The sequence below is a fragment of the Lynx canadensis genome, chromosome A2 (assembly GCF_007474595.2).
Source record: "Lynx canadensis isolate LIC74 chromosome A2, mLynCan4.pri.v2, whole genome shotgun sequence".
NCBI lineage: Eukaryota > Metazoa > Chordata > Mammalia > Carnivora > Felidae > Lynx > Lynx canadensis.
Window position 1 is genome coordinate 1,074,059 of NC_044304.2, and position 21,876 is coordinate 1,095,934.

Here is a 21,876-nt window from a genome sequence, read left to right on the forward strand (position 1 = left end):
TTTATGAAATTTATTGTCAAATCGGTTTCCATACAGCACCCAGTGCTCATCCCAACAGGGAGGGCAGGGTTTTAAATAGGTCTCCTGTTGGGGCGCCTGGGGGGCTCAGTCGGTTAAGCGTCCGACTTCGGCTCAGGTCACGATCACGCGGTCTGTGAGTTTGAGCCCCGCGTCGGGCTCTGTGCCGACAGCTTGGAGCCTGGAGCTGCTTCCGAGTCTGTCTCCCGCTCTCTCTGCCCCTCCCCCGTTCATGCTCTGTGTCTCTCTGTCTCCAAAATAAATAAACGCTAAAATTTTTTTTTAAAATGAATAAATAGGTCTCCTGTCTCCCCTCGGGCCACCTGTGCTGTCCCCGCTTTGCTCGCCTGCCTTCCCCTCTGGCTCCTGCCCCCCCCCCCCCCCAGGCACTGCTAAGACAGGAGCCTGGACGGTTCTCAGTTGTGGAGCGTCCTGGTCGCTGTGGGGGCCGAGCACATGCTCCATGCCAGGAGCACCCCAGTGTGACACCCCCGAGATGCCCCCAGACGTGGCCCAGTGTCCAGGGTGGGGGGCGGTTACCCCTGTTGAGAATCGTCGCCCTACTTCCCAGGGAACCCTAACAAAGAAAGCCTTCCCCCCATGCCTGTCTCGCTGTGTGCTTCTGGGAAACCTGGCCCGGGAGAGGCAGTGAGGGGGACAACCAGGTTTGGGGCCTGCGCTTTCCGAATAAGCAGAAGGGCATCTGAGATTCAGTGAGACGGGTCTGATAAACGCACCGACTTGTTGACCACACTGCAGAGCAAAGTCTGTCCCCTACGCCACACGCGCTCCAGAGGCCGGCCCACCTCACGTTTTACAAGCTTCCAGGCTGACTGTTGCACTCCGGGAATGTTGACCAGGGAGGAGGATGCAAGCGGGAATATTCTGGAATGTTCTGGAAGCACTCCGCCCTTCTCAGGAAGGAGGTGCCCTCAGGAACCACAGTGACTGGGATCCTACTCCTTCCCTCCACCCCCCTCCCCTTGACGTATCTCTCCCAAGACGCGGAAAATCCAAAGTCCCCTGCATCACGAGTCTTTACTGGTGACACCTGGCACTGGGGTTTGCGTCCCTCCCCGTCCCTCCCCCAGTTAACAGCCGAGGCACCAGAGGCCTGAGGGTTGTAGTGTCCCTTTCCCCAGGGCAGCATCTGGGAGGGTCCCACGCGGGGCCCGGGTCACGGGAGCGAGCGGGAGGCCAAGTCCGCGAGCTCCGCAGACCTTCACCGCAGAGGGCGAGGCGGGGACGGCGTCTTAGACGAGGAGGTCTCCACAGTAGGGCCGGGGGTGGATGGAGGAGAGGTTAGCAAACTGAGTACGAAGCGGCCAGAAGGGGGCCTCCCCCCGCCCGCCCCCAGCTGCCGGCCCGAAGGAGACGGCAGGGTGGGGGTCCCGCCTGCTGGCCCCGCCCCCGCCCCGCCCAGTCCTGGCCCCTCCCCCCGCCGCAGACCACCCGCCCCAGACCCGGCTGGCCCCGAGAGCCCAGCGCCAGGCGGGTGACTCCACGGGTGAGATGCTCCCGATCCTGTCCCCTCCCCCTCTGCCCGCTGGAAATGGGGGGGGGGAGGGGAGAGCCTGGGGGAGGGGTGGGGAGAAAGGGTCAGAGGCCCCACCGGCCAGAAATGTCCTTCCTGAGGCTGGGTCACATTCCAGCGTGTGGATGGACACATTGTGTTTGTCCTTCAGCCACGGACGGACGCTTAGGTCGTGTCCACCGTGTGGCCGCTGTGCCTATGCCCCCCCCCCCCCCCGCCGTGGCTTTGTTGATCTACAATTCACCCATTTTAGGTGCACAACTCAGGGTTTTTAGTATATCCACATAGTGTATACCCATCACCACAATCAATTCCAGAACCTTCCATCACCCCTAAAGCAGCCCCGTCTCCATCAGTCACCGCCCCCACCCCCTCCCCCAGCCCCCCCCCCCCCCCCCCCCCCGCGAGCTCCCTTCCTGTCCCCGGATGAGCCTGTTCTGGACGTTTCACACACGTGGACCCACCCCGTGCGGCCTCTAGTGTCTGGGTCCCTCCCTGAGCGTCGTGTGTTCGGGGTCCGTCCGCGGGGCAGAGGCTGCAGACACGCACCTGTTGACTTTGGTCCTGACCTGGGGGAGGGCCTGGGGACCTCTTCCCTCCGTCCCTGGGACCCGACCTGTCTTTGCCCAAGAGGATGTGCCGGCGCGAGCCTAGCAGTTTCTGCTTCCCTTCCCTGGGCTCACCTGGGCTTCCGGAAGCCATGCCAGAGATGTGTGCCGTGCACGGAAAGTGCTGGAAGGCGAGCACTCTACAGAGACAGGCCACAACGGTGGTGCAGCCAGACAGGTGAGCGAAGAGCCGTCTTGGAGGCGGTCCCTCTGGGTCCGGGACAAGCCGTCCAGCTGAGCCCTTCCCTGATTCCCGGCCCACAGAATCATGAGGAAATTAAATGGTTGTTTTGAGCCGTGAGCTTTGGGATTCTTTGTCATGCAGCCGTGAGCTGGAGCACGTCCCTTTGCCCTGTCTTGGTTTTGGACGGTCCCCACAGCAGCCCCGGGGCGGGGGGGGGGGGGGGGGGAGGGCGTCGTCCCGTCTTGGACACGCCCCTGTGGGTCCCCAGTCTGGTCTTTTCTCCCCGACACGCACCCAGCTGCATCACCCAGCCCCTATCAGCCCTCCGGGGAAACCCCACGCGATCGATTGCATGTGTTCTGGCGAACACGGGGACACAGGGCACCCCATCTAAACGCCGCCATCCTCCGCCGCTTCCCTGTCTTCAAGCTCTCACCTCCTGCCCCCGCCCAGATGGCTCTAGATTCCCAAACTCTCCTTGCCGGATGCACAGAGAAACCCCAGCCCTCCCGGGCTCCTGCCCCCCAACCCGGTCAGGACCCACCCGACAGAAGCAGCAGAAGCCCGGGAGACAGCCCTGCAGGTGACATCGGGTGACAGAAGGACGCTGCTGGACAGGCTGGAGAGCGGTCGGGAGAACTCGCTGCAGGCAGAGACCTCCCCCCACCCGACCCCCCCAAGCGTCAGGAAAACCGTTATCACCACCCCCCAGGGCAGGCACCATAAATGTCTACATTTAGTTAACTTAAAACTTCTTTTTTTTTTTTTTTTTTTTAATTTTTTTTTTTCAACGTTTATTTATTTTTGGGACAGAGAGAGACAGAGCATGAACGGGGGAGGGGCCGAGAGAGAGGGAGACACAGAATCGGAAACAGGCTCCAGGCTCTGAGCCATCAGCCCAGAGCCCGACACGGGGCTCGAACCCACGGACCGCGAGATCGTGACCTGGCTGAAGTCGGACGCTTAACCGACTGCGCCACCCAGGCGCCCCAACTTAAAACTTCTTTAAACAATGTTTTAAGTGTTTATTTTGAGAGAGATCGAAAGAGAGCGAGCAGGGGAGGGGCAGAGGGGGAGGGAGAGAGAGAGAATCCCAAGCAGGCTCCGCGCTGTCAGCACAGAGCCTGATGCGGGGCTCGAACTCACTGTGAGATCATGACCTGAGCCGAAACCAAGAGTCGGACGCTTAACAGACTGAGCCAGCCAGGCACCCCCACTTAACACATTTTTTAAACAAATATATTTATTTCCTGCAGGAAGGAGTGTGTGCTCTCAGGGCTCTGCGGCCCCAGCTGTGCATGCTGCTTGTTTGCACGGAGGCAAGTGACTTGACCTCTCCGTGCCTCAGTTTCCCCATCCGAAAACTGCGTCCTCCTCCCTGCTTGCAGTGCCTAGCATACCCACTCTGGCCCCAAATACAGGGCCAGGAGCTCTCCGTTCCCACTGGGTCTTTGTCCCCTGCTCTGCCCTTCACTCTAGGGTGGGGGTCCAGGGGACACCCCCGGATGTCACCCATTGCTGTGGGGTGTGTTACCCTGGGTGGCCATCACAGGGTGTGAACCCCCAAGGAACCGCACCAGCGAGGGATAAAGGTATGGAAGACAGGTCACACCCTGCCCTGGTCCGTGACACCCCTGCCCCACTATCCAGATGGGGCAAAGTGAGGCCCCGGAGGGCAAGCCAACCTTCACACGGAGGCGCCCCAGTTTAGATGGGGGGGGCGGTCCAGAGACCTCACTCATTCAGCCTCTCCCTCCACCAGCATTTATCGAGTGCCGACTGTGTACCCAGGGCTCAGGATGTACGGACTGAGGACGCAGGAACTGGGGACCAACCCCAGACAGTGCAGAGGCCTGAAAAGGGAGGGTTTGGCCCGCTGGAGGGTTTCTAGCTGGAGACCCACCAGCCCTGCCAGGCTCCATACATTGAAACCAAAGAAGAAGAAACACATGAAAGCATTTAGTTCCTCATGCGTATTGACCGCATTTCACTCAGTGGCCACGCGTGGCTGGTGGCTGCTGTCTTGGGCAGCTCAGAGGGAGAACGTGTCCGTCATTCCAGAAAGTTCCGTCAGAGGCCCCCAGCTCGACAGTCCAGTCTGATGCATTTCTATTTCCAAAGGAGAAGAGAGGGGAGGGAGTTCCTGGAGCTAATCAGGGCGCTCTTGCTGCAGCCCGGGGCGGAGGGCAGGAGCCCGCGGAGACACCTGGAAATCGGGACTCAGCGGCCAGCTGCGCTGTAGCAAAGTCGGTCTTGGTTGCGACATTGTAACACAGTTTTGCAAAATGTTACCACTGGGGGAACCCGGCGCTGCCTGAACGCCAGAATCTACAATTGTCTCGGGAAGATCCTGGGGACCCCGTGTTTGGAGCCCCTAAGGTTTTGTGCCCAGGAGAGACTCTCGCTCACCTGTCCTTGGTCCTGGCTCCTACTTGCAGGGTTGAGTCACCGAGCTGATGACCTTGGGTGAGGAGCGACCAGGGCTTAGACCCACAAGCTTCGGCCGCCCTGGCACCTTCAGGTGCCGCCAGGAACGTGCTGATAGAACACTGACAGACCCGTGCTCCGCCCGTGTGTCTGTGACTCTGTTCTGGGGACTTGCCAGCCTCAGGCCAGGTGCTCTCCCCGAGGGCCTCGGGCTCGAGCGTCCCGACCCCCGAGCCAAGGCTGCGGCGCTGGGCAAGAACCCCGTCCTCCCCCACCCTTGTTGGTGTCCCGCCTCCTGCTGCTTCACAGGGGGTCGCAAAAGGGAAACTGAGTCGGGGGGAGCTGGAGCCATTACCGTCACGTTCCATTTGGGGAAACTGAGTCCTCGTGGGGGAAATGATGGACGTGACAGAAAGCCTACAGCATCTTCCCGAGGTTGCCATAAACCCCGAGCCCCGCGTGGGGAGGAGTGAAAGGCCCGGGTGACCGAGGGCATGTGTGCAGGCAGCCGCGTGCTGGAAACGGGCAAGGCCGATGGCCCACCTCGCGGGGTGTCCCAGGCCCTGGGAACGCAGTGCCCCGCCCCCCTCCCCCTGACTTACCCCATCCAGGCAGGTTCTTCCTTACGTCTGACTCGATTCCATAATGTTCCCTTCTGGCCTTGCCCGACAGCAGGACTGGCGAGCTGGGGGTGGGGTGGGGTGGGGTGGGGTGGGGGCACATGGAGGGCTCGGCATGGGCACTGGTGACAACGACAGGGACAAAACCTGCAGGAGTCCCCAGCTCTGAGGGAGGTGCCTGTGTGCCCCCCACCTTGGAGAGCTAAATTACTCCCCGATGTAACCCACCCTACACAGACTTGCTCTGCTCATCTTTTTAACTTAAATTGAGGTGAAGTTTCCAGAACAAATCGGTGCTGTGTAGTACATTCACCGTGTTGTGCAACCATCACCGCTGCCCAATTCCAGAAAGTTCCATTGCCCCAAAAGGAAACACTGTCCCCATCAGCAGTCACCCTCTCTCCGTCCCCAGCCCCGGCCCCCACGAGCCCCCTTCCTGTCCGTGGATGAGCCTGTTCTGGACGTTTCACACGCGTGGCCTCGCACACCACGTGGCCTTTTACGCCTGGCTTATTTTTTTTCAGGTTTTATGTATTTATTTTGAGAGAAAGAGAGAATGAGCAGGGGAGGGGCAGAGAGAGCGCGCGAGTCCTAAGCAGGCTCTGAGCTGTCAGCGCAGAGCCCGACGCGGGATTTGAACCCCAAACCGTGAGATCATTACCTGAGCCGCTTAACCAGACGCTTAACCACCTGAGCCTCCCAGGCACCCACTACTTTTTTTTTTTTTAAGTAAAATTTATTTTTTAAAAAAGCTTTAGCTTTACAGAAAAACTGTGCAGATGAGGGTCTCCGTGCGCCCGCCCAGCCCCCATTGCGCGCACGTAGCTCCAACGCGAGCCACCATCTCGTGCGGCGCAGAGACCCTGGTCACCGACGTCACCTCCCTGGCGCCTCGGACGTGGCTGGCACCTCCTCTTTCTCAGGTGGAGGCGGGTGGGGCGCCACAGTCATCAGCCTGGGAAAGGCTCCTGGGTCCTCCAGCTTCAGGATTTTCCTGCCGCTCCATGAGCGAGAGAGGGAGAGAGAGAGAGAGAGACGTGGAAGGGGCGGGATCAGCTGGGAAGAAAAGGCAACTCAACTCGTAGAACAGGCTGTACCTATGCCGGCCTGGCAGGGAGGGGGCAGGAGGGGGCAGGGAGAGGGCCTCGGTGAGGGTCGGCAGGGCTCCGGCCCACCCACGTCAGGCTGGGCCAGAGCCAGGGAAGGGGCCCAGAGGCGCCGTGAGAGGGACTTGGTGGGGGGTGGCCCTGGAGGGGGCTGGTGGCGGTCCAGTGCTGGGCAGGGCAGCCATGGGGTCTCGGGGGAGGGCTAGGAGGGAGCTGAACAAAAGCAGGGGTGGGGCCAGGCTCGGGGATGCCAGGTGGGGCAGGCCGTGTTTCTGAGCCCCGGGTCCCGGGCAGGAGGGGTGACCCACCAGCCTCCGCTGGCCCAGGCGATCCTAGCGCCTGCCCCCTGGCTGGATCCTGAACACAGGACGCTCGGGGAGGGAAGCAGACACGGGAGCTCCAGGGACTGGGCCGGGCACACTCGAGGACCGGCCCCCCGCCCCACAGAGCCCAGGTCACCTGCAGCTCCCCCGGGGGGCTCATGCGCCCTGCTAGCTCATCACCTCGCCTGGCTTCTCAGATGAGCTGGAGCACGGGGCAGCCCAGGCTGACGCCCCCTAACCGCCGACTTCACCGCCCCTCCCCCCACTGGCTCCTGCCTCCGGGAAGCCCTCCCCGGTCCACCGCCTCCCTGCCGGGATCTGGTCAGCCCCGGCTATCCAGCACAAAAGCCCGCTTGCAGCAAGAATTTCATGATGGCCGAGGGCCAGCCACACGGGATAGGCTGGAATTACCAGGTTTCGTTGGGCTGCATCGGCCAAAGGTAGCAGCCCCACCACCCCGAGCTGCTCGCCTCTGCGCACCCTCGGCTCCGGGACAGCAGAGGGCCGGGCCTTGGATGCGGGGACGTGATGGCGTCCAAGAGCAGGCCAGCCTGGCCGCTCCCGCTTCGGTCCCGGGCAACTCTGGCTGTCCTCTCAGTGTGGCAGAGCCACCCACACGTCGGGAGGAAGCCGGGCCCGCAGCCGCCGCGGACAGACGAGGGCCCAGGCCAACCCCCTTGGCGCCCGTCCAAACACCGGACTCCAGTGAGATCGACGATCGAGAAATGGTTTGGGGCTGCTCGTCACTCAACAGAAAACCAGGACGAGGACCCCCAAGTTTTTATGACTTTTATTAAATCCTTACAAAACAATACAAAAGTCCGGCATTGACGTTGGTGTAAGGAAAATGAGCTGTATCGGTTCACCTGGTGCGGTGCAGTTAAAGTGCTTGATGTTTCCCCCCCACTTCTAAAAAACTTGAGTTTCTTTTTTTTTTTTTTGTCTTTTTTATACATCTGAACATTGAAACGTTGCCGTTCCCCTCCCCCAGGGCCAGGGGCCGGGCGCCCATTCACAGTAGCGGTTCTGACAGTCCTCTGGGCCACACTGTCCGTGTGACGGGGAGGAAGTGGCTGCCCCACCTTTGGGAAAAAAAAAAAAAAAAGCTCCTCACAGCTCAGCTTTCCAGAGTTAAAACGGCCACGGCACCCGCGGCAGGCGGGGGGTGCATTTCTTTTTTTTACAAAAAGGCAGAATCCCCAGTTGCAAAACGTAGAATCACTGATGGGCGAGAAGCAGGGGGCGGGGCGGCCTTCTCCCCCCCACCCCCCCCCGGGGTCTTTGGAAAGGCCAGTCCACAGATCCAGGCGGGCGGGGGACGGGAGGGGCAGTCAGTCCCCACCGGCCACCAGAGACTGCCACAGAAACGGCACGTGAGCTCCCCCAACCCACAAGGCCCCCCAACATTCAAGTATTCAAGAACAGGGAAGGGAAGTCAACCGATGTCTTTAAAAAACGAACAAAACAGGACGAACAACTAGAAGCCGGGGGGGGGGGGGGGGGGGGGGGGGCGATCCAGGCCCGGCCTGCCGCGGAGTCTCGCCCAGACCCCAGGGCCAGGCTGCCCTGGTGGGGGGGGGGGCTGCAGAGACCCCCCCCCACCCCCGGCAGAAGCACACGAACATGGAGAAAAGGGAAGCCTGTATTGCATAGTGTTTCCCACCCGAGGGAAGAGGGGGGTCAGTCGCCCCAAGCCCGGCGGTCACTCAACATCTGACCCCGGCGCCAAGGTGGGTAGAGGCGGGCACGGAGGTTCCTGGGTGCCCGGGAGGAGGCCGTGGCAGCTGTAGCCGTGTTCCTGAAGGTGGGCACGCAGAAACGCTGCCCTTGGGGGTGGGGGGCTTTAGCAGGACCCCTGGCTGGGCCCTGGCTCTGAGGAGGAGTAAGGGGGGGGTGGTGACAGAGCTTCCTCACCAGACCCAGGGGTGACGGTGAGGGGCAGGACGTGGCCATGGTCAGACTGAGCCCTGAGAAAGGGCACTCCGGTGCCCAGGGTGGGGGCCTGAGGGACCCCCACGTTGGCTGACGGGCGCCTGTCCAACCCCTCCCACTTCCTCTGGCACTGCCCTCCTGGGTGGGCAGGGTCCCCCTTGGAGAGGGCAGGGGAGGGGGCGGCGAGAGCTTAAGGTCAAGGTTTGAGGGAGCCCCGATTGTCAGTCAGAGGCGGGGCCCGGCAGGCAGCCGTGATTCCCACCTGCCCGCACCCAAGCCCCCTCCAGCCACAAGGGAGACCTGAGAAGCCCCCACCCCACCAAGCGACCAGGGTGCTTCAGGGTGAGGGATTAAAGAGGTGCTGTGTCACCCCGGGGAGACGTGGGGGTGGCCCGTCCCTGCAAATACTGTGAGGGCTGGGGAAGGGGTGCGCTTCTGTGCCCCCAGCTCTGGAAGGCGACAAGTGCCCTCCTCTCCTGAGTCACATCTGGGCAGGGCGGGCGTGGGGCGTGGGGACCCTTCACAGTAGAGGTGCGTATCTGGGGCTGGGACGGGACAAGCCCGGCGACACACCCTCCAACCTCCTCCCCAGGTGCCTGCTTTGCTTTTAACACCTTTAAAAGGAAAAAAAAAACGGGGGTGAGACAGAAAAAAGAAAAAAAGCCAACAGCAAAAACCTCATATAAAAAGAGCCCCCCCAACTGAGCTTAGCGCCTCGAAGTCCAGCCAGGGGAGGGCAGCCTGCTGGTCACCGGCTGGCAATAGCTTAAAAAACTTTTTAGATTTCATGGGGGGGTAGGGGGGGAGTGACCTATGTACAGAGGGAGGGAGGGGTCACGCGTGGTCTCCCACCAGGACCACGGGGGCCGCGGACAGGCTGGCTCGCTGTCGCCTCTGGGCCAGCCTGCTCTGGGAGGGCGGCGACAGCCGCAGACAGCGCGCAGCTCGGACGACCACGGGCTGGCCCTGCTCCGCCTCCTCGGCCGCGTCCTCCTCCCGCTGGGCCAGCTGCCGGTTCATGGCGATGGCCTCAGCCGCAAATGACGTGAGCTCTTTGGCACAGCTGTTCCTGGAGACGGGGCGGTCACCAAGGAGGTGAAAGGTAGCTTTGGGGCCCGATCCCCTTGGGACCCCTAGAGTCTGTGCAGTACCTCGGGGGGAGGGGCTGCAGGCCCCAGGCATGCCCAGCCTCCCTGGGGGACCAAGACCCCCGCCAGGGGCCCAATCCATCACCATCACTGGTACGAGGACACCCAAGCGCATAGATGGCTTTCCCAGCCCCCCGATTTAAAGACGGCTTGTCACTTTAACCATCTTAACATTAACCACCGACTCGGGGTCCCCCCCCGCTCTCGGGCCCGAGACCCCCCACCCCCCCGTGGGTCTCACCTCTGCAGGACCATGGGTGTGGGCAGGGTGTTCTCTGGAGCGTACTGTAAGGACAGGGGAGAGGCGGAGCTGAAAGCAGAGCCCAGCTGCCTTCCCGGGGCCCCGCTGGCAGCAACCGGGGGGGGGGGGGGGGGGGGGTGTCTCTGCTGGAACCCAGCCAGGCCAGGGGGAGGGCAAGGCAGAAGCCCAAAGCGGTTCTCTAGACCCGCACCCCCCCCCCCCCCCCGCCCCCACAGGTCTCCCGGTGCCCCAGAAGGGGCTGGGAGCCCCTCCACCGGCTGGGAGCCCCTCCACCGGCTGGCCTTCCTTAACACCAGGGCCCCAGCCTTTGCTTCCTGTGGACTCCCGGTGCCAACGTCTGGTTAAGACTCCTGCCCGTGGGCCCTCCCTGCTCTGGGCAGGCAGCCTGGCTCGGGGCACTGCTGGCCAGAGAAACGCCAGGCTCTTCCCGGCTTGGGGGTGGGGGGACAGGGAGCAGGACTGGGGTTGGCGGGCCCTGCCCGGGGTTTGCCACCTGCCTAACACCTGCACGACCTCAGCCTGCTCCCTGTGCCAGGCGGGAGGAGGCCCCGATGCCTCCGGGGCACAAGCTCAAGCAGTTTCTGCAGTCCTGGCGTCCGGCTGGAAGCAGGTGGTGGGTCTGACTGCTGCGCCTGGGGCCCCTGCAGACCCCAAGGCTGGGCCCCAGACCCACGCTGCACCTGGGGGTGTCGATGCTGGCCTCCCCGGGGATGCTCATATCCCTGCTCCAAGTCCCTCCCTTGCCCATCGGAGGCGGGCCAGAGGCAGGAGGTCCCCAGCAGGGCTCACTCACCCCCTGCACCCAGGGGTGCTGCAGGACTTGGGCGGCGCTCAGCCTCTGCTTGGCGTCGCGGACGAGGAGCTTTGAGATGAGGTCTTTGGCAGCAAAGGAGATGTGGGCCCAATCCTTCTCGGGAAACTCATACTTGCCCTCCTGGATGCTCTCAAACAGCATATTCTGAGGGAGAGGGGCAAGGGGGTGAAATCAGCCGCAGCCAACTTACCCCAACATCCACACCGGCCTGGACGCAACGGGGTACATCATGACGCTGCTCGGTAACAAGCTGCCGTAGGCCCCAGGCCCAGCCATGCAGCCTAACCCTGGCCCCCAGACCGCAAGGGGGGGTGGCAGGGGCTGCAGTGGGGGCCCTGAGGTCAGCTGGCGGGACCGGGGGCTCTGGGGGGCCAAATGCCTGAGAGGAAAGCAGGCTGGACTAGAGACCGGGCCTCAGGAGAGCGCTCAGTGAACTCTGCCCAAGAGAAGCCAAGCAGCAGAAAGGCAACTCTGGGCAGCCGGGCTCGTGGGAGCAGAAGGCCACCAGGCTGAAACGTGATCATCCCAAACCCTAAATCCTAGTCCCGCCGGACGGCAGATTCCTGACCTCCAAATGCTTCCTCTCCTAGACCATAAAACCAAGGAGTCTGTGTAACCCCAGGAGCACCAGGCCAGCACTGCCCCGTGGATGGATCAGGCATCACAGGCCAGGATCTCGGCAGCAAGCAGGCCCTGGGGGAGGGCACAGAGGGGTGCTGGGGGTGGGGGACGCACACGCTCAGAGACTGGCACAAGAGGGGACGGGCGCACGCGCGCACAGACCAGGCCTGCGATGCACCGGGCGCACAGGGGACGGACGCGGCGCACGCGCGCACCTGGCAGGCCGGGCAGGCCTCGCCGCGGTCCCAGCCGCAGTCGCTGCCGCAGTGGCCCACGAAAGGCGGGTAGCCGCTGAGCAGGATGTAGAGGATGACACCCAGGCTCCAGAGGTCGCAGCGTTTGTCGTAGATGCTGGCCTCCTCGCTGAAGGCCTCCACCACCTCGGGGGCCATGTACTCCGCTGAGCCGCACTGCGGGCGGGACGAGGCGTCAGGACCCGTGGAGGGGAGGAGGGGACTGCAGCAGGCCGGGACTTCCCGGCATCACGTGAAGGCCCCAACACTGGGTCACCTGAGCCTGCGGTGCCCGATGCCCAGCCTGGCCAATCAGAGACGGGCTGGGGGCAGGCCCCGCCCTCACACCCGCCCAATCAACAGGTGGCAGGTGCCCACCCGCCCAGCCACCCAATCAGCGACAGGTGCTGGGAGCCCGCCCCTCCCCTCCCGCCCGTGGCCCCGCCCGCCACTTTCCGCGGGCCAATCAGTGGCTGTTGCTAAGCAAAAGCACCAGTTCCACGGGCTAGGCAGCAGAGCAGCCAGCACCTCGAGGTTACGCAACGGCAGGGGCAGCGGGCCGCGCAGCCCCAGAGCAGGACCGAGCGGGTCGCTGCGTGCCTGCTGCCTGGGCGCCTCACCGGGGTGAGCAGCTCCGGAGTGGAGATCGGGGAGCAGTCCCCGTTGAGTTTGATGCCGCTGCCCAGATCGAAGTCGCAGATCTTCACAGGGGACACCTAGGAAGGGTGGGAAAAGGCGGTAAGGGAGGGGGGGACGGCGGTCCAGGCCAACCCAGCCCGGGCCCTGGCGCAGGGAAGGCGGTTCCCCGGCGCCCCTCACCTGGTTGGGATGCTCGCAGAGGATGTTTTCTGGCTTTAGGTCCCTGTGGGCGATGCCTGCGGTGAGAACCGGGACTCAGTGGAGGGAGTGGAGGCATTTTCTAGGAGTCTCAGGCAGCTGGACAGGGCGCGAGGCTGGACATCCCAGGGAACAAGGGAGCCCCACCACCCACCTTTGTTGTGCAGGAAGTCCAGGGCACTGGCCACGTCCTGCACGACCACGCTGGCCTCCAGCTCGTTAAAGTGCCGCCGCTTGTGAATGTGGCTCAGGATGGAGCCTGGGGCCAGGCCATGGTGGAGGAAAAACATACGCGTCACTTCCGTGTCTCCAGGCCACCGCCCAGTGCCTAGTGCCCACTTCCACCCGACAGGGAAGTGCCCACTCTGGCCTCCCTGGGTTCAGAGCCTTCAACCCTGAGCTGCCATGGGGACAGGAAGCTCGGACCCCACAAGCCCCCTCTGATGTGCAGGACAAGCACATCTGAAAAGTCCTCCCTGGTGGCCGAGCCCACAGCCCATTAGGACACAGCTGCAAACGTCCCCCAGGCCCCACATACCGCCCCGCATCTTCTCAAACACCAGGTAGAAGCGATCCTCCTCCTCAAAGAACTCTATCAGCTCTAGAACATTCCTGAGGTGTGGGGGGTTGGAGAGGCAGGAGAGGAGGGAGGCTTCCTAAGGCCCCTGTGCAGCCACAGCCCAGCCCAGGAGGGGCCCACCCTTTCCACCCCCACCTGTGCACAGGAAGACTGGGACCGGGGCCACGGGCCTGCTTCCACCTTGCCCACTCTGGGTTGCCTGCCTGACGCTGGGTCTTCCCCAGTGCACCCTGCACGGCCTCTGCTGCACACTGGATGCTCCCCAAATGCTTGCTGGGGGTGAGGAGGCATTCAGGCCCATTCACACACGGAAAGATGGCTCAGGGCCCGGTTCTGTGGCAAGGTGGGTCACATTACCTGTGTCCCTGGCACTGATACAGCATCTCCACCTCCCGGAAAACCCTGCTCCGAATGTGGCCAGGCTGCTTCTCGATGATCTAAGGGGGGGGGGGGGGCGCGGGCAGGAGACAGAGCAGTGGGTCAGCCAAAGCCCCTCCCAAAGCCCAAGGGGCTCCCACCAGAGACCTGCCCTGCGCCACAGCTGAGACCCCATTCGAGCTTAGACCTTAAGTTCTAAGCAGAGCTCTCCTCTTGCGGCCCAGAATTTGCTAGAAGTCAGAACTATGGCGTCAGCACAGGCTGGGGGGAGGGGGGGGTTGCAACATGTTTCCCAAGTGGCATCAGGGGAGAGACAAGCTGGACAAGAATGGCAGAAAGAGGAGGCGGGCCTGTTCCGCTCCTGACCCCACAGGCCTCGGGGGCATGTCTGGGGCCTGAGACGCCTGCAAAATGCCCCTTCAGGGTGTCAGCATCCCCTCCCTGCCTGGGAGACCGGTGGCCACTGTGGACTCCCACACCACACGGGGGACTAGAGCGGTCTTGGGGTGCCTGGCTGCCAGCCAAGCCGTCCCTGCCCACTTTGGTGCCAAGTCCCACCTCCCCTGTTCTGTGACAGTCTGGGCAGCTGCCACGGGCCCCTCAGCCCAGGCCCGTTTCATGCCAGCCCAGATTGGCCCTCCCGTCAACCAACAGGGACAGTCTCCCCGCGACTCCAGAGCCTCCGGAAGCCAGCTTATGCCCCTGATCCCGCCGGCACCTGGCAGCTCTGGGCCCACCTGCCTCCCGGATTCTCCCCGAGACACCTTCGCCCACAGAAGTGGGGGCAGAAGGTGCCAGCTGGCTCTCTCCGGGCCACCTCGGCCCCCGGGCACCCACTGGGAACGTCTTCCCAGGTTGGATGTTAGGCCCCTCTCACCGGGCAGGCGGGGCAGGCCCGGGGTTCCCTGCCCAGCGCGCCGGCCTGGAGGAGGGGAACACGGTGTGCCACCAGCTCGCCCCTCCAACAGGCAGGCATGGTGTCCGCGTGCTGCCGGGGCCCAGCCTACGTGCTGTCCCACCTGTCTGGTGACAAACGCACCCGTGCCTCAGAGAGGCAGACCAACCAGATGTCGGGGCCTCGTGACACAATGCCAGCAGCCATGCCCTCCTGAAGAACCTCATCCTACCCCTTGGGAATCTGGCCAGGACCCCACCTCATGGAGGAAACTGCAGTCCCTCGGGGCAGAGGGATGACCTTACAGGAGGCCCAACAGGGTCTGACTCAGGCTGTCTAACCCCTCAGAGCCTCGTTCCGAACTGTCGAAGGGGCAGAGGAGGCCAGGCTGCCCGACGGTCCTTAAGGGGAAAACACTCAGCGCGTGGCCTGTCTTGCAGAAAGCGCTCAAAGCTAAGCATCCAGTTCTCTGGCACCGTCATGCCGCCCGACCTGGAACTCACGGGGCAGGGACGATGGCCACTTTTGCCATCAGACTTCTACCAAAGCGCTGGGCTCTGGCCAGCCTCGCTCACCGGGGAGCACCGGTCCTCATTCCTGGTCTGCCAGCCTCCTGTGACCCCACCCCACCCGGATGCAGGGTCACCAGGGAAGACTGGACGGTTTCTCGGAGCACAGGGTCGTACTGCCTGGCCAAGAGATACAGGTTTCGAGGCCACACCCTGGTCTCCCCAGATGCCAAGCCTCCCTGGGCCCCAAGTACGGCATTGCCTCTTAACCCTTGTAACCAACACGGAGAACCGCTTGTCGCTGAGGAGTGGCCTGGGGTGACCCAGCAGGCAAGAGCCAAATCTGACCGAAGGCCCCAGCTCTCAGGCGCCCTGGCACCAGGTCCTCAGCCACCTGTGTAGGGAGCGGCTCCTTATGGTCACTTCCTGCCCAGACTCAGGGGCTCAGAGCAGGCTGACCTAGATTCCCAGGGGTGGCCTGAGTCACTGGCCCTGGGGCCATTTTTAGATACTAGTTTTCCCCCAGCTGCTGGTCCGGGAGCTCAAAGGCCAGCTCCCCCCTCCCGCCACCCGCGGCCAGTGCGAGAGCCCAGGCGCTGCAGGGAGAGGTGCGGGGAGCTGGCCGGGCGCTGGTGCTCACCTTGACGGCGTATTCCTGGTTTGTGATGAGGTTGACGCAGGTCTGCACTCGGGCGTGGGCACCCTCCCCGAGCACGTCTTCTTGCAGCTGGTAGACATCTGGGGAGCAGGGGTGCGGTGAGAGCCGCCCCGGGCTGGCCACGTCTCCCTACACCCCCACCTGTAGTCCTCACTGACCTTCGAACCGGCCCGAGAAGCTGTCGGTGGCCCGGCACCGCTTTTTCTTCTTGCCCCTCTTCTTGGCGTCTGGGATGTCGATGGGCTGGCTGGCGGGCATATCTGCACTAGGAGACCCGGAGGTGAGGCCCGCCCTGCTCAGCAGGCAGCCCCTGCTGCCCTCCCGCACCGGCCCTCCCGCACCGCCACCTTCCTCTCCGGCCCTCACCAGGGCGGGCGGGATGCTCCAGGCTGAAGTCGGTCTCCCCGAGGTGGGTCTGGTCTAGGGAGAAGGCCAGCTCGAAAGGGTTCTGCCCCTGCAGGGGACAGGACAGGAGGGCTCTCAGGGCCTGCCCAGAGAGTGACCCAGCCCCCGCGTCTGCATCCACAAGTCCAGGGGGACAAAAGCCTGGCTTTGCCTGACTGTAAGGAAACGGTCCTTCTTCCCCCGAACCCCAGGGCCCTCGGGGTGTCCAGGAAAGGGATGCGCTGCGGGGAGGGGCCCCGAGCAGGCAAGAGGGCCTGGCGTGCGTCACTATGGTGCCCAGGCCAGGCCTCGCGGCTCACCCGGGACAACCTCCGCAGCCCAACTGGCCCCCTGGGCTGCAGAGGATCAAAGACAGCGAGGCGGTCAGTGGGAGGGGGTGAGTCACCGGCTTCTGGCTTCTAGGCGGGGTTCCCAGCAGGGGTGGCCCTGCCTGCTTTCCCACAACCTCCAGCACCAGGCCCTGAATTTCTGGCCTCAGTCTTCCCTCTGTGAAACGGGGAGCCACTGCCCTCCTGGTCACGCGCTGCTCCCTCTGAGGTCCCGCTGTCGCCCGACCGTGGCTCATAGGACGGGCCTCCAAGGCCTCCGGCTGCAACAGTGTAGACACCGGACCGCCCTCTGCCCAGCCCTGCCCGGGCCACAGCCAGCACGGTCCCGTTTTGCCACCGGGACAGAGCTCCTCACAGGCCCCCGTGCCCAGCTAAGAAACCAGCCTTGCAGGGAGAGGCCCACTGGAGGTCACCCGCTAGTCCCCAGGACCGGGGGAAGGGTGCTAGACCCTGAGCAGGGAAGGAAGGCAGCTGGGGCTTGGAGAAACCTTGTCTTACCCGCCCCCCCAGAGAGCTGCTGCTGGAATAATCTTCTGCAGAGCAGATGGGCCACAGTGAGGACGGACGGCCCCTGGCTTGAGATGTGAGGCCTTTGAGGCCAGGACACTGAGGCCCAGCAGAGGCCTTCAGGAGATAGCTCTAATTTAGCTCCCTGCACCCTGGCCGACTAGGTGGCCGGGGCCTCAGGTGGGTGACGGGGCCTCTGTGCACGGTGGTGCTGCTGATGCCGGGTGACCCGAGCCAGGTCACTGCCCCTCCCTGGGGCCTCAGGACAACTGGGGACGGGGCTCCAGCAGGAGGATCATCCAAAGAAGGAGCTCCAGGAAAGCCCCAGAGAAACACCGCGGGGCCCAGGGCAGAAGGAGCTGGGCCAGATTCCTACACACGGGAGGCCCGGAAGCCAGGCCGGCAGCAGAGGGGGCAGGCGGAGGTCAGAGGGAGCGGCTGAAAACACAGGCGCAGGCCTCTCGGCCTCCCCACCCCCCTGTGCAGGGCTGTGAGGAGGCCTGGGCCGGGCAGGCCAGGCAGACGGGAGAAGGGAGTGCTCCGGCCCTTGGCCCTGCCCGGTGGGAGTCTGGCCTCCGTGGGGAGGCAGGCACACAGTCACCAACGCCAGAAACCAGCACCCTGCCTTGGGCTCCTCCAGAGGTCTCACTACTTCTACCTGGGAGGAGGGGCCCCAGGGTAACCACATAGGGGTGGACAGCGGCGGGGGTGGGGGGGGGGACGCTCAGGGCCAGCAGCCAGCAGCCGCTCACCTCCGTCTAGTGACCTCGGCCCCAGGCCTGACCCACGTCTGTGGCTGGGTGATGGAAGGAAGCTGCCTGTAGCTCCTCGGACCGAGGAACAGTGCGAGGACCCTCAAGGGGGCCTATGGGTCCCCTCGCCACCCCCACAAGCCTGTCCCAGCCTCCACCTTGGTGGCTTGACCACCCCTGGTGAAAGCAGCTCCTGTGTCCTTGTCTCCACCTGCAGGGAGACTCGGGGCAAACATCTCTTTCCAAGGCTCCGATTTCCCAACTGAAAATGGGGAAAGTGTGTTGGGAGACGCCCAGCAGAAAGGGTCCCGGCAGTGCCGCTGCTGGACTGGGGCGGGAGGGCGAGGCCCAGCCCAAGAGGCAAGCTCAGCATGGCGGGAGGGGAGTCCCAGAATGGCTGAGAGGACCTTCTCATAGCTGAGGCTCCCTGGCCAGGGTCCTTCCCACTCCTCGGGACTCCCACGGTCCCACCTGGGAGCAGCCTCCAGTCCCAAGCAATGTGGGCGGGCTGGGCCTGGGGCTGGCCTCAGGCCTCCAGTCAGCAGGCCTTGGCAGGAGGCGGCTGGAATCATCCAGAAAGTTCGAGTTTGCTTTGGCTGCCGTGCTGGCCCCTCACACTGACCCTGTCCTAGCTCATGCCCAGCCCCAGGAGGGAATAGACCACTGCCGGTGACGTCTCGGGTCCACCCCCCCGCTTCAGCCCGGCCCCGGACACTTGGACTTGCCAAGGCTGTTGCTCCCCTGGCAGGGGGTAAAGCGAGGATGACAGGCGTGTGGGCAGGGGTGGGGCACGCTGGCCCAAGATGTGGCTGGACAGGCCTGGGAATTCTAACCCAAACAGTCTCAGCTTGCTCCTCCCACCCCGGTTCTGGGAGTGCCTGTGTACACACACACACACACACACACACACACACATGAAAGTGCGCCGCGCGCGCGCGCGCGCGCACACACACACACACACACACACACACACACGCGTGCGCGTGCCCACACACACCCAGGTCCTGCCTTCTTTACAGGGCAACAGGTCCCTGCCCAAGAAGGCCCAGGGAAGCCATTACATAACGCGGCTGGTGGGGTGGGGAGGCCGTTGACATCACTGCATCCCCTGAGCCAGCCCCGTGGGGCCCCTCCCCAGCACCTGCCCGCCCCCCCCCAGACTCGCTCATCTGAGACCAAGACTGCAGCCGTGGGGCCACCGCAGAAACTTCCTGCTCCCACAGGAAATAGCACTTGGGCCCGGACTGTCTGGGAGGCGCAGGGCTGAGGGGCATCCAATTCACTCCCTTATTCCAAGGACCACCTATTCTGGGACCTGCAGTCCTACCTCGGATTCCTGGAGGAAAGACCCCACAGACCCACAGGTCCAAGGCGCTGAGGACTGGACTGTGGCCTGAGCTCCCTAGCAGTGCACAGGGGTTTGCAGGGGACACACAACCAGGTGCTCCCAAGGGCCTGGGAGCCCTGACCGCGCTTGGGGTTCCTAGAGGAAAGACCCCACAGTCCCCAGGGCGCTGGGGACTGGACTGTGGCCCGCTGACCACCCCCACCAGCGCACTCCCGGCTGGGGCAGCCCCAGACACACGGCGGGGGGGCGGGGAGGGCGGGCAGCAGCCACGGGTGGATCTCGGGGGTGGGGGCTACGCGCCCCCCACCGGCCACTCGAGTGGTCCAGCCCCAGGCGACCCCAAACCCACCCGGCCCTCACCTTGAACGAACGGTGGAAGCCCTGAAGTTCGGCTGTTTTCTTCTGCACCATCTTCTGTCCGGGCCCCGCCAGCGGGGGAGGGGACGGCGGGCCCGGGGGAGCGGCCCGTGGGCGGGGGGCGGCCGGGTAGGGGACCCTGCAGGCGGGAGCAGACAAAGGAGAACGTGAGTGGCTGCGGCCAGCGCGCCGTGAGCCCCGGACGCCGAGGCTCCGCGGGGCCCGATCCCCGAGACCGGGTCGGGGCCAGGCCAGCGTCGCCGGGCCGCACTCACCGGGGTCGGACTCGGGCCGGGGCCGCAGTGCCACCGCCGCCGCCGCCCGAGACACGCAGCCCGGACCCCACTGCGCGGACCGCGCGGGGAACAGCGCCGCCGCTGCCGCCGCCACCACCGCGGACTCCTCTGCCTGGGCCGCCGCCGCCGCCGAGAGGAGCCGGGCGCACCGCCCCGCCGCCGCCTTTATAGGCCAGGCTTCGCCCCGCCCAATACGCATGCCCCGCCTCCGCCAATCCCGCCCACAAGCGCACAACGGGGGCGGGGCTGGAGAGCTCTCCGGGCCGCGTGCGGCTGCGCACTCGGGCCTGGAGGGGTTTCCGCGCGCCTGCGCAGTGAGGTGCGCGGGGCAACAGGGGAAGGACCTGGGAGGGATGTTGGCGGTGGTGGGCAGGGGTGTGGGTGCTGGACTGGCCGCCTGAGGCCCTGGGAGGCCCGCGGATCCCCGGCACCGAGCTGAAGCCGGGCCCTACGCTCTGGCAACTCCCCCGGGATGCCGGCCAGGGCCTGGGACACACTGACTCCTTTGGGCGACTTCCCTGCCCTAGAATACACCATGGCTCCCTCTTGCAGCTCCCCAATCCCGGAAGAGCGTGCTGTGGCTCTCTCTTGATTAAAGCCACAACCTGGGACCCTGGACCAAGAAAGAGCCCCGGGGGTGGGGGGCAGCCAGGACAGGAGATAAAATGCCATCCCATTTGGGCCGGCGCCCCCACCACCCAGGCTCGGTAGAATCGGCCCTTCCGGAGCTGGGCCAGCTCCCTGTCCCTGAAGCACTGTGGTGCAAAGTCCTCAGACTCCAAGCCCTGGGCGCATGGAAGTGCAAGCCTGTGGGGTGAACCCACCTCCGTCTCCTCCAGACCTCAGCTCGCCCTGCCACCACCCAAACCCAACTGTCCCCCAACCGGGCCCCGCTGACCTGAAACTGAATTGTCCCCTTCCAGGGGGCTGCCTCTATGTGCCGCCTGCCAAGGCCACAGCTCAGGCCACACCTGACTTCAGTCGGCCCCAAGTCCTCTGTCCCGTGCGTGTGTGTGCATGTGTGTGTGTGTGTGTGTGTTTGTGTAGACACACACTTTGGCTTCAAGTGCCTGGGGTGGGGCTGTTAGACCTGCCTGCCCCGGAGAGGCCACCTCGAAGCTGCCTCCTCCTCCTCCCTCCCTCCTTTCTTGGCTGTCCCCTCCCACCTCTGCCTCCACAGGGGCCCTCTCTGTGTGTACATGGTTACCTGCAGGTTTTCATGCGCTTCGGGTGGCTCAGGGGGGTACAGATGGGTCACTGCCCCTCCTCAGGTCAGCTCCATAAGAGCACAGCCCTGTCCACTGCCCGTCCAGAGCCCAGCACACCGGGCCCGGCGCACGGGGAGTGCTCGCCGAATATTGCTGGAAGGAATAGGTGTGTCTGAGCGTCTGTGTGTGCATGGTTGTGTGTTTGTGCCTACGGGGCTCGTGTAAGTGTGTTAGCCTCTGTGGCTTCTGTAACACGGCGTCGCACACTGGGGAGGCCTGAAACAGAAATGTATGCTCTCCCATTCCGCAGACGAGGAGTCTGAAATCAAGGTCTCCGCAGGGCCACACCCTCTCGGAAGGCTCCAGGGGAGGATGCTTCCTGCTTCTCCCAGCTTCCGGGGTTGGAGTCCCTCAGGCTTGTAGACGCCTCCCCCTGCTCCCCGCCTCCACCTTCAGGTGGCCGTCTCCTCTGCGTCTGCTCTTTGCTTCGTGGCACCAGGCCCACCCTACTCCAGCACCCCTCATCTTGTCCAGTTATACCTGCCAAGACCCTGTCGCCAGATGTCACATTCACGGGTTCCAGGGGTTGAGTCGTGGACGTATCTTTCTGGGGAACGTGGTTCAGCCCAGGACAGGAAAGTCGGTCTATACCCCAGTGTGGGTGTTTAGCTGCGTCCTCCCTCACGTGTGCACCTGTGTGGGGTTGCCGTTCACACTGACCTCGGGGAACGGAAATGAACGAAGGCCTCGCCCCGGGGCCATCTTCCCAGGTGCAGCCACGCTCAGGGCCTGGTGGCCGATCCTGGAGCCTGGCCAGTGGGGACAGACTTGTTCCCACAGCCAGCAGCCAGGCCCAGCACTGGGCACCGTTCAGACAAGCTGCCTCAGCGTCACACAGCCCAGACAGGTGGTCCCTTTGTGGGCCCCAGGCTGTAGGTGGGCAGACAGGACGATGGCCCTGCCTCTGGGGTCTTTCCAGCAGGTCTC

General features: G+C 64.0%; 1 protein-coding gene across 2 annotated transcripts; it reads right to left on the bottom strand.

The window, feature by feature from the left end:
* Positions 1-7,594: 7,594 nt before the first annotated feature.
* On the bottom strand, positions 7,595-19,524 carry MKNK2 (MAPK interacting serine/threonine kinase 2). Of its 2 annotated transcripts, XM_030336160.1 has the most exons (13): positions 19,389-19,524; positions 16,054-16,141; positions 15,846-15,947; positions 15,670-15,767; positions 13,605-13,684; positions 13,206-13,279; positions 12,822-12,926; positions 12,650-12,705; positions 12,451-12,546; positions 11,813-12,007; positions 10,956-11,120; positions 10,142-10,185; positions 7,595-9,821 (listed from the first exon to the last, which is right to left on the bottom strand). In XM_030336160.1, the coding sequence occupies exons 1-13, from the start codon at positions 19,437-19,439 to the stop codon at positions 9,587-9,589; spliced, it is 1,389 nt and encodes a 462-aa protein (XP_030192020.1). In that variant the 5' UTR covers positions 19,440-19,524; the 3' UTR covers positions 7,595-9,586. The 2 variants fall into 2 exon arrangements, with proteins under 2 accessions (XP_030192020.1, XP_030192021.1); XM_030336161.1 differs by lacking the exon at positions 11,813-12,007.
* Positions 19,525-21,876: the final 2,352 nt, after the last annotated feature.